Source organism: Branchiostoma lanceolatum, chromosome 8, assembly GCF_035083965.1.
Source record: "Branchiostoma lanceolatum isolate klBraLanc5 chromosome 8, klBraLanc5.hap2, whole genome shotgun sequence".
NCBI classification, from domain to species: domain Eukaryota; kingdom Metazoa; phylum Chordata; class Leptocardii; order Amphioxiformes; family Branchiostomatidae; genus Branchiostoma; species Branchiostoma lanceolatum.
The window spans coordinates 394,062-411,463 of record NC_089729.1 but is presented as its reverse complement, the minus strand read 5'-3'; the positions used below and the strand labels follow the sequence as shown (position 1 = coordinate 411,463).

General features: G+C 42.8%; 1 protein-coding gene across 1 annotated transcript in view; it reads left to right on the top strand.

The window, feature by feature from the left end:
* Nucleotides 1-17,402, top strand: part of LOC136440752 (dynein beta chain, ciliary-like) — a 95,271-nt gene that overhangs the window by 61,366 nt on the left and 16,503 nt on the right. Inside the window, exons 49-63 of the mRNA XM_066436857.1 lie at nucleotides 691-864; nucleotides 1,524-1,728; nucleotides 2,101-2,225; nucleotides 2,857-3,095; nucleotides 3,680-3,824; nucleotides 6,344-6,505; nucleotides 7,738-7,931; nucleotides 8,255-8,417; nucleotides 10,817-10,991; nucleotides 12,678-12,769; nucleotides 13,562-13,723; nucleotides 14,183-14,416; nucleotides 15,245-15,391; nucleotides 15,918-16,175; nucleotides 16,897-17,035. Of these exons, the coding sequence (XP_066292954.1) occupies nucleotides 691-864; nucleotides 1,524-1,728; nucleotides 2,101-2,225; nucleotides 2,857-3,095; nucleotides 3,680-3,824; nucleotides 6,344-6,505; nucleotides 7,738-7,931; nucleotides 8,255-8,417; nucleotides 10,817-10,991; nucleotides 12,678-12,769; nucleotides 13,562-13,723; nucleotides 14,183-14,416; nucleotides 15,245-15,391; nucleotides 15,918-16,175; nucleotides 16,897-17,035 (2,614 nt within the window). The remainder of the gene's footprint in view (nucleotides 1-690; nucleotides 865-1,523; nucleotides 1,729-2,100; nucleotides 2,226-2,856; nucleotides 3,096-3,679; nucleotides 3,825-6,343; nucleotides 6,506-7,737; nucleotides 7,932-8,254; nucleotides 8,418-10,816; nucleotides 10,992-12,677; nucleotides 12,770-13,561; nucleotides 13,724-14,182; nucleotides 14,417-15,244; nucleotides 15,392-15,917; nucleotides 16,176-16,896; nucleotides 17,036-17,402) is intronic.

Here is a 17,402-nt window from a genome sequence, read left to right as displayed (position 1 = left end):
TTAAAAGCTTAGATTTTCTTCCATAGCAATTTTTAGAATAGTCACTTGTTCCACTTGTCACTGTCTTGTCTGTAGACTCTTTTTCTACACATTGTTGCATGTTGCAATTAGCCCTCGGGTAAGAACTTGCAAATAAAGAAGACCTTATTATCTATAAAGGTTGATTCCCAAGCGGGTTCAATATTTAAAAAAATGAGACAGGTGACATTCAGTCAGGTGGAGACAAAAGTTGACAAAAATCAAATAAAGTTTGCGAAAGTGGTTGTTGTTGGCCATCCTTGTGTCTTGGATTGAAGTGTATATTAAACATGTTTTGTATGGCTATCACTCTGGAAATCAAGTGTTTTTCACAGGCACCAAATGTCATCAGATTTTTTATAATTGACATGTAATATGATGGAGAGGCTGGTGTGTTACGCCTGATGGCGGTTATACCGGCTATATAGATACAGATATATAGATACAGAAAATTATGATTTTATGGATACCAATGTATGTAGATCCAAGCCTGATGTGAGAAAAGTTGTCTAATCTATGTTTCTGACAGGTCGAGTGCTTTATCATTATGACAATTTGTTGACACTCTCATGTTTCAGCTGCTCTCCGATACTTTCTCTTTTTGATTTTCCATTAAATCAGTTGCCTTTTGATATGTGGCAATTCGTTGAACATTTTCTTTAACCTTGTCAGCTGGCAGACTACCGTGTGGAGTTCAGCAAGTATTGGGCCACGGAGTTCAAGACTGTGAAGTTCCCGTCCCAGGGCACCGTGTTCGACTACTTCATCGACCCGGAGACTAAGAAGTTCCTGCCCTGGCAGGACAAGGTCGCCAAGTTCGAACTTGACCCTGACATTCCACTGCAGGTGAGCTGTAGATAGCACGTCGCCAGAATCTAAGCGTTTCAGGTCGTGTTTGCGTATTTATGGTTAATATCTCGTATATAGGCTCATTTAGTTGTGTCCAAAGACATATCTTATGCAACGGCTGTTACTCTGATGCAATGTTGACCAAAGAGAACAAAAGAGATTCGGCAGTTATAGGTTTCAATACCAGGCTAATTGCCGTAAAGCTATACGTATTACGTTCTGAGTTCGTGCTGTTGTAGATACATTTTTTCAATCGTTGTATTACTCCAACTAGCCTTAAGAACCATTTTAGATAAGACAAATACAGTTGAGCAACTGTTTTTGGCGTATTGTGTTTTTATGGTATGATTGGCCAATTATGTTATTTTTAACATCTGAAAAGAGAGCTGACTGTAAATCACTTTAATATAGCGGTAGGAAAATGTAGCGGTTGGGGAAATGGAGTAGGTCACGGCACTTGAATTTAACGGTGGGAACAAACATCACATGATCACTGTCTCAAATATTAGTGATGAAATATTTGCAATGATGAAATTTTAGCTGTTGACTAGTGATCGTTGAATCAGCTAAAATTAAGTTACAGTTAACAAATCAAGAATTACAGTACCTAAAAGATTCTGAATTTAAATTTTTTCTTATCTGCGACGCCCGGATAGGCTGTCCTGGTGCACACGGCAGAAACCACCCGTATCCGGTACTTCATGGACATGCTGATGGTGAACCGGCGCCCCGTCATGCTGGTGGGCAACGCCGGCCTGGGCAAGTCTGTGCTGGTCGGGGACAAGCTCCTCGGACTCAGCGAGGACTACATGGTCGCCAACGTGCCCTTCAACTTCTACACAACATCCGCTATGCTGCAGAGTATGTGACTTTCTTTTCTTAGACTTCGAAAAAGATTGTCAGAAGATAGCTTGCTTTATGTTCTGTTCTTTTGGATGGAAACTTTGATGGATTTTCTTTAGAACTTTGAGAGTTTTTAGGAGTTTTGAAAGCTACATGCTTCTGCTTGTCAGGATTTTTACCCTATAAGTTAGTATAACTAATCATCTCCAGGACCTGTCCCTCAGTCCTGGGTATAAAATTTGCTTGCTGGGATGGACAAAAATTTGATCCCATTTGTCCCCAAAAATCTGAACTTCATAACATGAAAGTGATAAAGATGCATTTTCATGAGCTTAAAATGACAACAATACTAGTTTGGCCCCATTTCATGAAAACCCTTCCCTCCTTCAGCTGTCCTGGAGAAGCCTCTCGAGAAGAAGGCCGGCCGTAACTATGGCCCGCCCGGCAACAAGAGGCTCATCTACTTCATCGATGACATGAACATGCCGGAGGTCGACACCTACTTCACTGTGCAGGTCAGTTTTCTTCAGAACCTGTAATCTGAATAAAAAGACTCAAGTGATTTATCTAACCAATGTTTAGGTGACCATCTGTCACCTTCCTCAGGGCAATTCTGACTGGTTCACATTGCACTGCAGCTCAGTTGTCGCTGCTTATAGATGCTTGATTGTGTACAAAGAATCCTTTTATTCAGTGACTTACCAACCTGATGAAATTATTCACAGAATCTGTAAGCTGTTTTCATCATGCTCTCATTGGGTCTGAAACTGATCCACTCTCTAGACGCTTGATGGAAAATACCTGAAAGAGCCCCGGGGAATAGTAGCCTTCTAAAATGGCTACTTTATGTAAGATGTACTAGAACTGACACTTGGCTTGTTTCCATCTTCTGTCACTGTGTAAGTTTCCATATTGATTCTCATCCTGGTCTCCTGATGATTGTTTTTTAAAGGCCATTGCCCACAAACTCCATGTTAGAGTGTCTACAATATTGTAACTTGTAAAATGTCTATTAAATCATTTCTTTCCCCGCCTCCAGCCGCACACACTGATCCGTCAGCACATGCACTACAGTCACTGGTCAGGCATTTAAGGGATACTGTGAAAACTAACTAAAATCTATATCATTTCTTTCCACTATCCCAGCCGCACACACTGATCCGGCAGCACATGGACTACAGTCACTGGTACGACCGGGTGAAGCTCAGCCTGAAGGATGTGCACAACTGCCAGTACGTGGCCTGCATGAACCCCACGTCCGGTAGTTTCACCATCAACCCCCGTCTGCAGCGACACTTCTGCGTCTTCGCCCTCAGCTTCCCAGGGCTGGATGCTCTCCAGCACATCTACTCCCAGATCCTCTCCCAGCACCTCGCGCAGAACGGGTGCGTAAACTCCGCTTGTTTGTTTGTTTGTTTGTTTTATTGAGATCTGCATTTAGTGTTACATCCATTAGAGATACACTATTCTACCTGGAGTCCACTTATGCTATGGCCCCATTTCCAAACCGGGGCCCAGTCGGGCAGCTTGTGGGAACAAAAAATTTGATAATATTATAAAAGACAGCAACAGACAAAAAACGTAAAAAAATTACTCCTAACCATATTTTGTGTATTTTCGTGATATGCAGTTTTTATTCTTCGTTTTCGGCCGGGCCCCAGATTGGAAATGGGACCGAAGCATTACATAATGAGTTAAATGAAATGTAGATTAACAAAAACTTATAAACAATTAGCAAAGAAATCCTATAACAAACCGGATTATAATGATTTTTATACAAAACTGAACGCTGTCGCCAGTGATGAAATAAGTTAGCCTAAGGACTTAATCGGACTGGAAAAAAGTGTGACTAGTAGATGCGTGACAGAATTTACAGAGAACATTTAGTATCTTTACATCTTATATGCAACAAAACCAATATTTAGCCTATTACCACAATAGACTAAGGGGTAAAATTTCCATCTTCTAGGTTCGCCAACTCTGTCGCAAAGGCCGCCCCGACGCTGGTCAACGCGGCGCTTGGACTGCACTCCAAAATGACCTCCACTTTCCTGCCGACCGCCATCAAGTTCCACTACGTCTTCAACCTGAGAGACCTGTCCAACATCTTCCAGGTGGGAATTTGTAACCTCTTTATTTGTTTATTTTTGTTTTAAAGTCTGATAATAGAACGATCTAAGTCAGGGGTGCTTAACTAGTCCGTTAAAAGGCAAATGCCATCCCTCATTACAAAGATAAACTTAAGGAAGTAACAAATATACAGACGAAGCCAGTTAATTGCACCTCGGATAAACGCACCTTCGGTTATATTGCACCGAATCCCAATATCCAAAACCGGTTCCCATTCACTGCATTGTTAGTGACTCCGCATATCTGCACCGTGCATGGTCACCAATGCCGGATAACTGCACCATTTTTTTCCCAAAATCCTCGACAAGTTAACTGAAAAGGTGCGCTAAAAATCGGCAAACGTGGTACAAATGAGCCGATACCTGCCGGTGTAAAGGCGCAATACCGCCAATATGTTTAAAACTGTTTTGAGTAACAAAACAAGGTGGTCTCCATTGGCAGTTACATTGATAGGAATCGTATGGGAGGTCCCGGGCGGGTCACCCGTAATCAGTAACCATCAGTTTTAGTTTCAATTCCTAGTTCATGGCGGTACATGATTTACGTAAATCGACAACTGCACTCGACGTAATGTAACACAGAAACTGTTATCCCATGGGTGGCATGACGATGTTTCAGAATGCCTCCCCTGTAACATTATGTGTGTTGTAATGCAGTAGATTGCATGGAAAAATGAAAGAATGCAAAATCAAAACAGGTTTGTAGTCATTTCTTTATTTTCAGCAAAGGGTCAATGAATAAAGTTGATAACTGAATAATTTCGTCTGTTTTCTTTGTGCTAGTGTTTCTGACTAACAATACACCCCCTCGCACATGGTGGTGCGGCCCAGCTGGCCATTTCGCATAATTGCACCAGCCGGATAATTGCACCAAAAACGCTGACAAATGGGTGGTGCAGTTAAGCGGATTCTACTGTACATAGCATTGATTGGAAGAAATTGAAATAAAGTTTATCTATTAGATTGTAGCATTTTGTCACTTATGCAGATTTTTTGTATATCTTAGGTTTTTTTACTATTAATTTCTTTTCTAGCAACATTTTGGTTGGTGTCGTTGCTTTAGTGTCTAACTTAGATGATACATGAAAGACAAGCCTTCTTGAAGCTAAACTTTGGATCAAGATACATAATGTAACCTAACGCTCTCACCACAGGGCATGCTGTTCTTGTTGGATTTTTCCCATTGACCTAAGCATTCAAAATTTAGTCTATAGTGGTCATTGTCCAATGTGATTGCGGCCATGCGATTTCTGGTCATTTGTATAATATGTGGATTGAAGTAGAATACATTTCTTGCCACAGGGCATGCTGTTCTCTTTGGATTTTTCCCATTGACCTAAGCATTCAGAATTCAGTCTATAGTGGTCAATGTCCAATGTGGTCGCGGCCGTGCGATTTCCGGTCGTTTGTTTAATATGTGGATTGAAGTAGAATACATTTCTTGCCACAGGGCATGCTGTTCTCCTTGGATTTTTCCCATTGACCTTAGCATTCAGAATTCAGTCTATACTCGATCATTGTCCAATGTGATTGCGGCCATGCGATTTCTGGTCATATGTATAATATGTGGATTGAAGTAGAATACATTTCTTGCCACAGGGCATGCTGTTCTCCTTGGAGTTTTCCCATTGACCTTAGCATTCAGAATTCAGTTTATAGCGGTCATTGTCCAATGTGATTGTGGCCATGCGATTTCTGGTCATTTGTATAATATGTGGATTGAAGTAGAATACATTTCTTGCCACAGGGCATGCTGTTCTCCTTGGATTTTTCCCATCGACCTATAAGCATTCAGAATTCAGTCTATAGTGGTCAATGTCCAATGTGGTCGCGGCCATGCGATTTCCGGTCGTTTGTTTAATATGTGGATTGAAGTAGAATACATTTCTTGCCACAGGGCATGCTGTTCTCCTTGGATTTTTCCCATTGACCTTAGCATTCAGAATTCAGTCTATACTCGATCATTGTCCAATGTGGTCGCGGCCGTGCGATTTCTGGTCATTTGTATAATATGTGGATTGAAGTAGAATACATTTCTTGCCACAGGGCATGCTGTTCTCTTTGGATTTTTCCCATTGACCTAAGCATTCAGAATTCAGTCTATAGCGGTCATTGTCCAATGTGGTCGCGGCCATGCGATTTCTGGTCATTTGCATAATACATGTATGTGGATTGAGATGAATACATTTCTCCCCCAGGGCATGCTGTTCTTCTTGGAGTTTTCCCATTGACCTAAGCATTCAGAATTCAGTCTATAGCGGTCATTCTCCAATGTGGTTGCGGCCATGCGATTTCTGGTCATTTGCATAATACATGTATGTGGATTGAGATGAATACATTTCTCCCCCAGGGCATGCTGTTCTCCTTGAAGTTTTCCCATTGACCTAAGCATTCAGAATTCAGTTTATAGCGGCCATTGTCCAATGTGGTTGCGGCCATGCGATTTCTGGTCATTTGCATAATACATGTATGTGGATTGAGATGAATACATCCCCTCCCCCCAGGGCATGCTGTTCTCCATGCCCGACTGTGTGAAGGCGCCCCTGGACCTGGTGCGGCTCTGGCTACACGAGGCGTCCCGCGTCTACGGCGACAAGCTCATCGAAGATAAGGACATGGAGGCCTTTGCCAAGCTGCAGGTGGACTATGCCAAGAAGTACTTCGAGGTACGTAAAAGATTTAAGACACTGGCAAGGAGTTTAGCCAAAAGAGGTTAAATACATTCAGTAAGTTAAACACTTAGAAGTGTTCACTGACAAGGAGTTTAGCCAAAAGAGTTTAGATGCATTTAGCAAGATATTTACACTTAGAAGTGCTCTTTTTCCATTTTCTATTGTATAGCGATCCAATCTGAATTTGATAGTCTACATTTGTTTTACATCATATTTCTGTACTTAGCCTTTTTGCCTTCCCATAAGTGATGCAAATGTTGACATCAAAGATCATGTCTTTCCTCCTGTACTGCTGAATGTGTAAAGGGAGTGACAGAAGAGGTATACTTGTATTGTATTACCCACCTCTGGTAGCAAGCTGCCATGCATTCAAGTCACTGAATACTAGTTAAAGAAAATTACCATAATGGTATGCACAGCCTGCATAGAAAAAGATACACCTATTAGTATTCAAGCAGCTAATGTTTTTTTTTATACTTTGCACTAGATTTGGGGCCACTAGATGTCGACATCTACATTTTATAACAATGACTTTCTTAGGCCCTGTAGTGTAGCATCAGCTGTTTATAAGTTAGAGAGCTTCAGGTGTAAGCCTCAAGCATCAAACCTCTGCACATAAAAGAATCCAACACACTTAGAAGAGTAGGGATGGCCCGGTGAGCCTTCTCGAAGCTGCATTGCACTACCACTAGCTACTTAGAAAAGCACTATGCTTCACCTCAGTTGATGATGACTGCTTTATATTATGAAAAGAGTAGGGGTCCTTGCCGGTATGGGTGGTTCAAAACCTACAGTCCTATGGCCACAGATGGGGCAATTGTGGTATTGAGGTCACCTGAGTTAGTGCCAAATGGCAACTGCTCCAGACTCTTGCAACTTAGGCCCGCCAATTGTAAGCTCCTCGCAATTCAGGCCCTAGTTGCGAAGTTAGAGTAATCGGCCAACCCATCAATGAAAAAATAGATTTAAAAAAATGCAACCCTGTTGCCATGGTTTCCGCAGGACATGATTGAAGAGGACATCAAGTGGCAGCTGAACATGAAGCGAAGCCGCATTGCACTACCACTAGGGACTTAGAAAAGCATCATGCTTCACCTGACAATGACTTATACTTAGACTTAGAAGTCCAGCATGCTCTGTCAACAGCCAGTCTCATCGCATCCTTCCATCTCCTGTCTAGCTTTACCTCTAAAGTGGATGTAACTCTGTTGCCATGGTTTCCACAGGACATGAGCGAGGACGACATCAAGCGGCAGCCGAACATGTACTGCCACTTTGCCACGGGGATCGGAGACCCCAAGTACATGCCGGTGCCGTCCTGGGAGGAGCTCAACAAGCTCCTGACCGAGGCGCTCGACAACTACAACGAGATCAACGCTGCCATGAACCTGGTGCTGTTCGAGGACGCCATGCAGCACATGTGAGTTGGTTTATTCTTTGTTTATTTGCACATAAAAGAACAAGTGCCTTTTGTTGCAAACAGTGAAGAAAAACATCTGTATCTGTATCTATATAGCCGGTATAACCACCATTCGGCGTAACACACCAGCGTAACCACATGCAGGGGAAACCTGAAACCGTCCCAACTGCATTGTTCTTGAAATGAAAGAGTTTCTATGTCTGTTTTCTGTGGCTATCGGATCAACCGCATCCTGGAATTCACTGCCTTTGGTTTGAAAAAATGGCTGCAATTTTAATCTGAGCCAGAGATATCAAACCTCTTTGTCCCTCCCTTTTCTGCAGCTGTCGGATCAACCGCATCCTGGAGTCTCCTCGCGGCAACGCCCTGCTGGTGGGGGTGGGGGGCAGCGGAAAGCAGAGCCTGTCTCGTCTGGCTGCCTTCATCAGTAGCCTGGAGGTCTTCCAGATCACCCTCAGGAAGGGATACGGCATCGCCGACCTCAAGGTTTGGCAAATGTGTTCTCATTTTGTTTCCCTCCACTTTCAACCAAAACAAACATAGATCACCCTCAGGCATCCCCGACCTCAAGGTTTGGAAAATGTGTTCTCATTCTGTTTCCCTCCACTTTCAACCAAAACAAACATAGATCACCCTCAGGAAGGGATACGGCATCCCCGACCTCAAGGTTTGGAAAATGTGTTCTCATTCTGTTTCCCTCCACTTTCAACCAAAACAAACATAGATCACCCTCAGGAAGGGATACGGCATCGCCGACCTCAAGGTTTGGCAAATGTGTTCTCATTTTGTTTCCCTCCACTTTCAACCAAAACAAACATAGATCGCCCTCAGGAAGGGATACGGCATCGCCGACCTCAAGGTTTGGCAAATGTGTTCTCATTTTGTTTCCCTCCACTTTCAACCAAAACAAACATAGATCACCCTCAGGAAGGGATACGGCATCGCCGACCTCAAGGTTTGGCAAATGTGTTCTCATTCTGTTTCCCTCCACTTTCAACCAAAACAAACATAGATCGCCCTCAGGAAGGGATACGGCATCGCCGACCTCAAGGTTTGGCAAATGTGTTCTCATTTTGTTTCCCTCCACTTTCAACCAAAACAAACATAGATCACCCTCAGGAAGGGATACGGCATCGCCGACCTCAAGGTTTGGCAAATGTGTTCTCATCCTGTTTCCCTCCACTTTCAACCAAAACAAACATAGATCACTCAGGAAGGGATACGGCATCGCCGACCTCAAGGTTTGGCAAATGTGTTCTCATTTTGTTTCCCTCCACTTTCAACCAAAACAAACATAGATCACCCTCAGGAAGGGGTACGGCATCGCCGACCTCAAGGTTTGGCAAATGTGTTCTCATCCTGTTTCCCTCCACTTTCAACCAAAACAAACATAGATCACTCAGGAAGGGATACGGCATCGCCGACCTCAAGGTTTGGCAAATGTGTTCTCATTTTGTTTCCCTCCACTTTCAACCAAAACAAACATAGATCACCCTCAGGAAGGGGTACGGCATCGCCGACCTCAAGGTTTGGCAAATGTGTTCTCATCCTGTTTCCCTCCACTTTCAACCAAAACAAACATAGATCACTCAGGAAGGGATACGGCATTGCCGACCTCAAGGTTTGGCAAATGTGTTCTCATTTTGTTTCCCTCCACTTTCAACCAAAACAAACATAGATCACCCTCAGGAAGGGGTACGGCATCGCCGACCTCAAGGTTTGGCAAATGTGTTCTCATTTTGCTTCCCTCCACTTTCAACCAAAACAAACATAGATCACTCAGGAAGGGATACGGCATCCCCGACCTCAAGGTTTGGCAAAACATTAAAAAAAAACCTCAGAACTGGAGTTTTGTCAAGGAGTGACTGTAGCTCACAACCAAAAGCTAGAAGGCCATAGTTACGACGGCTTATTTCCTTTTCCCTCACTCATGTACGCCATCATTATGTGCAGTTTCTGATGTAACTTGAGATGAAAATAATTTCTCCAATCATTTACATGTTCTACTTCATTTCCTACTCCTGTCCAGGGCAATCTCATTTTGTATACACTGCAAGCTGTTATTGTCTAATCTTGTCAAGGAGTGCTGCTAATTGACATATACTGCAAGGGGTATTGCTAGAGTGAATCAGGGGTTACCTGTTGTGGATATCAGGCATTATTTCTTCATTTATTAATCTTACATAGTATTACTTCAAAAACTATCTTATGCCTAGACTAGCTTATTTGAAAGCATACTAACAGCAGATTGTCTTATGTGGATAGCAAAGTAGTAGTAACTTCAGCACTAAGGACAGGGACATGGACACTGTTAACAATTTGATTTGATTTCATGCACTCTAGTATGTCAATTAGCAGTGCTCCTTGACAAAAGTAGACAATAAGAGCATGCCTATTGACACTGTAATTATATAAAATGAGATTGCCCTGAACAGGAGTAGGAATTGGATGGAACATGTAAATGATTGGAAAGATTCTTTCTCAACGTATATCGGAAACTGCACACAATGATGGCATACACGAGTGAGGGAAAAGGAAACAAGCTGCAGCAGTAACTCTGGCCGTCAAGAATTTGGTTGTGATCTACAGCCACTTTTTATGTGTATTTCACATGTACATGTATTGCGAAGGCAAGTCATTTGGAATAGACTTGGAGGGAGGAGTATTTTAGAGTGCTACTTCTTCTTCTTCTTTCTTACTGCCCAGCCTCATATCTATGAGATTATCAGCAGTTGTGCATGGGTTAGTTACAACACATGTGTCAGGTACAAATAAACAAGGGAAATAAAGGAAAAACACCAACAAAAGGAACATACTTTAAAACAACCGATTTTGTGTGTACGAAGAACAGGACAAACTCAGCTCCTTTTGTCGTTGATTCCCAGCTTGATATTGGAGCCCTGTACATCAAGGCGGGTCTGAAGAACATCGGCACCATGTTTCTGATGACGGACGCGCAGGTGCCAGACGAGCGTTTCCTGGTGCTCATCAACGATCTGCTGTCCACCGGAGAGATTGCCGAGCTGTTGCCGGACGATGAGGTGGAGAACATCATCGGAGGTGGGTTTCTTTTCATTGTACTTTTACAAAAAATTTTATTTGGTTGTTTCTGACTTGCTGCAATTGAACACCAGGGATGTCTGCAGGACCCGTCCCTCCGTCCCAGAACGGAAACTTGCTTGTTGGGACGGAAGAAAAATTTTACCCTGTCCGTCCCAAAAATTGTAACTTCATGACATAAGATTGATGAAAATGCATTTTTGTAGGCTTGAAATGACAGGTTTAACAATAGAAATTAAAACATTGTGTCCATGCCCCTGTCCTTAGTGCTGAAGTTACTATTGCTTTGCTATCCACATATTAAGATAATCTATTTGTATACATGATAATATCTTCAGATGAGCTAGCTTTATCACAAGATAATGTCAGAAGTATGTTAGATTAATAACCATGTCCATGTCACTGTCCGTGGTTCTGAAATAGCGTTTGCTATCAACTGAAGACAGTCTACTAAAATATTCCAGATAATCTAGCCTAGCACAAGGTAATGTTTGAAGTATCTTAGACAAGAAATGTTGTCCAAGTCTCTGTCTTGGTTCTGAAAGTAAGATTTGCTATTTTTTGCATTAGACAATCCACTAAACTATTTCAGATACACTAGCCTTGTCACAGGTTAACGTTTGTGAAGTATGGTTTTTAATCAATGTTGGTATTCCTGTATGCTCTCCTCCAAAGAATTAAACAGAAATGCAAGTAAGTCATGAATGATTGGGTGTTTTGCAGTAGGTCATTGGGAGTAGTTGCAAAAATATAACCCAGCCACTAGCAGCCTTTGCATTGATGCAATATTCATGCCATACGTGGTGCAAAAATGTAAGGCTCGTGCACAATACAAACAGGTGAATACAGTAGAGAGCTCATTAAGTTGTAGATTCTTATATGCAATAATAATAATATTGAAGCATTGGATTATTGACTCATTCAGTAAAGGTGTCTCAACACGGAAATGCTTCTTTGCAAATGTAGTGATATGTAATTTGAATTGTTCACACTCTCAAATACATTATTAGCTTCTAGATCATTAGGTATGAGGTAGCATTCGGGTCCATTCACACTTGTTGTTTATTTAAGTCTGTATGAGTTGCGTATTGACGTTTTTTGACTTATGTGATTAAAAGTTTGTGGGAAACAAGTTGATTTAAACTTTGACTCACCGTTCTAGTTATCACACCGAAGAACAATCTTTTCGGCTGCAAACTTTACCTAAGACAAAAAATGTCAATACACAACTCATACGGATTTGAGTATACGCACAAGTGTGAACTCCCCTTTAGGTATAGATCTGGTGGAAGCTACTGTGAAAGTGTTCTGGAGACCTGCGGTTGATCAACAGCATGAGATAATGACATAAAAAAGTCAAAGTTCCTTTCTGCATCGATGGTGCATAGGGGGGCACTCATCTCAGTAGCCCTTGGGCCACACAACTTTGTGCAATCACTACAGCAGGGGCTAGTCCACTGGTAGTGGTGTGTATTTAACTTCCATACTCTTTCCCAAATGCTGAGTGCTAAGCTGAGAAAGTAGTATGTACCATTCTTAAAGTCTTTGGTATGACCCGGCCGGGGTTCGAACTCACAACGTATACTGTATGCAAAGCGAACACTCTACCCACTAGGTCATTGCACCGGATAATGATATCCGTGTACAGTGTATTGGCATACATTTGAACATTTTCCTGTATTTCAGGTGTCCGTAACGAGGTGAAGGGCATGGGTCTGATGGACTCCAGGGAAAACTGCTGGAAGTTCTTCATCGACCGAGTCAGGAAGAACCTCAAGGTAGGATCCTTGTTCCTCCTCTCTTCTTCTTGTTCTTGTTATAAGAATGTATAAAATTTAATCATAGGCTGTTCCAACTGTTTGCCAACACCTTGAAGAAAGGGTTGCCCAATTATCTTAGATAAATTTTAAGAAGTTTATATCCAGTTTTTGTTAATGAACAAGTGAACAAATGAAAATCATGAATGACTCAACGAATGATTCAAGGGAGTGTGTGAGTAAGTGAGTGAGTGAGTGAGTGAGTGAGTGAGTGAACAAATAAGCAGTAAATTTATCAATGATAGATAAACCATGGAATGAATAGTAATCAGCAATTAAATGCTGTTAATTACTCTGGCTAAAGGTGGATTTACATTACAACTAATCTCCTCTCCCTGTCCCCGCGTTGTACTGTGCTTTGCACCCATGGAGTAAGCTCTAGAGAATGCACCAACTAGACATTTGAAATAATGGTAAATGTAATTTGGACCAGGATGATAAAGAAACATGAGAAAATACAACTAAGCTCCCCTCTCTTTAGGCAGTGTGCGTAGTCCAGTGGTTAGCGGCCCTGCCTCTGGACCTATAGGCCATGAGTTTGATCACGGTTGTGTCGCTCACCCGACAAGCACGCTACTGGAAAGGGTCGCAATCCTTATAAGACGGGACGTTAAGCCGTGGTCCACTGTCTATTGTGCTTGTCGAAAAGAGCTAGAGGAATTCCCTCGGTACAATGAACCTTTGAATACTGTACATAGAGTCTGTCTTCTCTGTCACAACCAGTGGAAAAAAAGCTCTTTCTCCCCGCCCCAGGTTGTTCTGTGCTTCTCACCGGTGGGCACGACTCTACGTGTGCGCAGCCGTAAGTTCCCGGCCGTGGTGAACTGCACCTGCATCGACTGGTTCCACGAGTGGCCGCAGGAGGCCCTGAGGTCCGTCAGCAACCGATTCCTGGGGGAGACCGAGGGAATTCCAGTAAGTTCATTTTAGAAATAAGATATAAGTCACATTCAAGTTTTCTCACCAATCTTGTTCTCTTGCTAGCCTTGTCTTCAGAATGTCCAAGAACTAACAGATTCTGAATGACTTTTATGCGGTCTTTAGATAAAGAAACACTAAATCTAAACCTCAAACTTTTGGGTTGATACCTTCGATGCCAGGCGGCGTAAGCTGGCATACTCCTTTGTGACCCACCTCTTTGTGTCTAAAAATAGCATAATTCACCTGCTATGTCATTCCAAGGTCTTTTCACTAAGCCGGCACTGGCCGTATTATTGTCAACCGGTCCTTTCGCTTACACGTTTTTATACTACCTGATAATTGTATGCAATGTTTGTGTTATTTGTAAATTGTCTGTATACTGTCCTTGTTGTTCTTGATATGGGCCCTGCGCCTGATGCAAAGAATAGATAAATATATAAACTTCTCTTTCAGAACGAAGTGAAGTCTTCGGTTGCGGAGTTCATGGCGTACGTCCACACCAGCGTGAACGAGATGTCGCGCGTGTACCTCTCGAACGAGCGGCGCTACAACTACACCACGCCCAAGTCCTTCCTGGAGCAGATCATCCTGTACCAGAACCTGCTGCGGAAGAAGGGCAAGGAGCTGCAGGGCAAGATGGAGCGCCTGGAGAACGGGCTGCAGAAGCTGCAGAGCACCGCAGCACAGGTAAGATCTTTGCCATACATAAAACATGTGCAAGGGACAGCTAGGTCGGCAGACTATCTTAAAGTTATAAACAAGACAGGTTAGTTAGTACAGCACTGGAAATATATATTAGATAGATACATACAACATGAGGAGCTGCAGGGCAAGATGGAGCGCCTGGAGAATGGGCTGCAGAAACTGCAGAGCACCGCAGCAAAGGTAGGGCTGAAGACATTGTGATAGATAAAACCTACCTACCTACCTACCTAGTCCCTTGACCTCCCGGTCGTTGAGGGGACAAGGTAGCATTGAAGATGGAGATCTGTCTCCAGGCTCGTCTGCTTCTTGCGACAGTCAGCCTTTCAGCCAGGCTAAGGGACATCCACTCTGCGATGTTATCCTGTCAGGATTTCCTCTGTCGTCCCCTACGGCGACCTCCTTCCAGGGTGCCCTGCAGTATGGTCTTAGCCAGGTTGTTGTGGCGTGTCACGTGGCCGAACCACTGAAGCTTACGTCTCTTGACTGTTGCTAGCAGTGGTTCCTGTGGGCCGACAATGCTGTGTACAACTTTTGGGTTGATAGATAAAACACATCATGAGTAACAAAGCACTGGTAGTATAGGGCTGCAGACTATCTTAAAAGTTTTTAAGTTATAGATAAAACCGAATATGGACCAATGCTATTGTCACCATTTTTTTTGGTGGTCCCTTAGATAATTTTCCCATTAATTCTTTCTTTCTTTCTTTCTTTCTTTCTTTCTTTCTTTCTTTCTTCCTTTCTTTCTTTCTTTCTTTTATTCATTCGATCACTCATTCATTTGCTCACTCATTCCTTTGTATCGTACCCCAGGTGGATGACCTGAAGGCGAAGCTGGCGTCCCAGGAGGTGGAGCTGAAGCAGAAGAACGAGGACGCCGACAAGCTCATCCAGGTCGTCGGCGTGGAAACCGAGAAGGTCAGCAAGGAGAAGGCCATCGCTGACGAGGAAGAGAAAAAGGTCAGAGGTCACATATTTTGGAGATTTCAGATTTGTCTCCTTTTTTCGTCATTTTCTAGCATCAAAATCTATCCTAAGACTTAGGCCATGTTGATTTGCTTAATAAATGGATGACATCCTCTGGAAACTCCAATACAACTGTAGAAAATCTTGTGCAGTAGCATTTTCAACAACCAGGATTTAGACTCAATTGTTTCTGTCACTTAAGAAAATAATATCATTCTACTCTAATTCTACAAAAAACTGTGGAAGACAATGATGGCCGGCCTCAGTATGAAGCACTGAAACACAGTGATGATGATGAATTCTGCCGTCTTATTAAAGCATATCTTCGGCAAGAAAGGTAAAAACTCTTGCTACAAAAAAGACTTGCACTTGATGAGGAGTTCTGGGGCTTCCCCATCCATGTGCAAGCACGTCCAACCCCCATATGATGGGGAACAAAAGACGTTGAATTAGATAGAGAGAGATAGAGAGATCTTCGGCAAGAAATGTGTTTAACTCCCCTGAACGTTCCCACCCAAAGGTTGCTGTCATCAACACCGAGGTGAGTGAGAAGGCGGCGTCCTGTGAAGCTGACCTGGCCAAGGCCGAACCCGCCCTGCTCGCCGCCCAGGCCGCTCTCGACACGCTGAACAAGACCAACCTGACGGAGCTGAAGTCCTTCGGTTCCCCGCCCGCCGCCGTGGTCAACGTGACGGCCGGAGTGATGGTGCTGCTCGCGCCCGGCGGGAAAGTGCCCAAGGACAGGAGCTGGAAGGCAGCTAAGGTCGTGATGGCCAAGGTACTGTTAGTGATTCTTGTTTCTTTCACAGTAACTTTTTGGTCAATGTTTTCACGGTCAACTCCGTAACGTGAACTTATCATCACCGTGAAAACCTGTTGTGATTATTCATGATTCCTTCACACATCCGTTCTGTAAATAACTTGCCGACCGTGGAGTCAAAGCTGTGAAAATGTCCATTTTCCTTACACTGTGAAATTTTGCTACGGTAACCGTGAAGATGAAGTAAATTACAGTATGGTACATGTTTTGCAGTTTGCAAGCTTCCTTCTTTTAGGCCACAAAATCATCTTTCTTGCTTCTTTTACATTTTGAAGAAGATTAGTCTAAGAGGACATCTGTTCATCATATACTTGTCCAAAAGAGCTTGCATACAGGAATTACTCCTCCTGTACATTGAAATGTTACTGTTACAGTAACATCATCTGCTCTACATAGCATCGGTCTCTCTTGTCTCAAGAAGTGAAAGACTAGCCTTTCAGTAAGTTAAACTGGAAACTTAAGAGATGTTTCCTCTATAGACAACTGTAACAGTAACACTGATGATAAACCGGATAGTGAGTGAGTAAGTAGGAAGTACAAGTCATGACTGTTTAATTTCTTTTCCACTTTATGCACAAGTTAATGATTTCGAAACAAGTCATATGGCCATCCAGCTGTACCTAAGGACAAAGAATTCGACTCTAACTTGTTGTTTGTTTGTTTGTTTGTTTGTGTGCAGGTTGATGACTTCCTGAACCAGCTGGTGAACTATGACAAGGAGAACGTGCATGAGAACTGCCAGAAGGCCATCCAGCCGTACCTGGCCGACCCTGAGTTTGACCCCGACTTCATCAGGGCCAAGTCACAGGCTGCCGCAGGTTCGTTTGACGCTTCTTTCTTCCTCTTATTCCTGGACAACTCTCATTGACGCCCTCGGTAGAGACACGCGACTCAGTAGCACAGCCGAGTTAGAATGCTGATGGAGGATGTTAATTCATTCATTCATTCATTCATTCATTCATTCTCTTGTACTTTATTCCTCCCTTGGGAGAACATTGAAGTGGACATATTTACAAAGGGGATGCCATCTCGCTTAACATGTGGTATAGCGATCTTGCTTTAGAAAATAAAATTATTATATTCCTATTCATTCATTCATTCGTTCATCCATTCGTCCATTTATTCATTCTTTCAAATTCTTCTTTATTTCCTCCAATATCAAAAAGGTTTGAATAATACATTCAC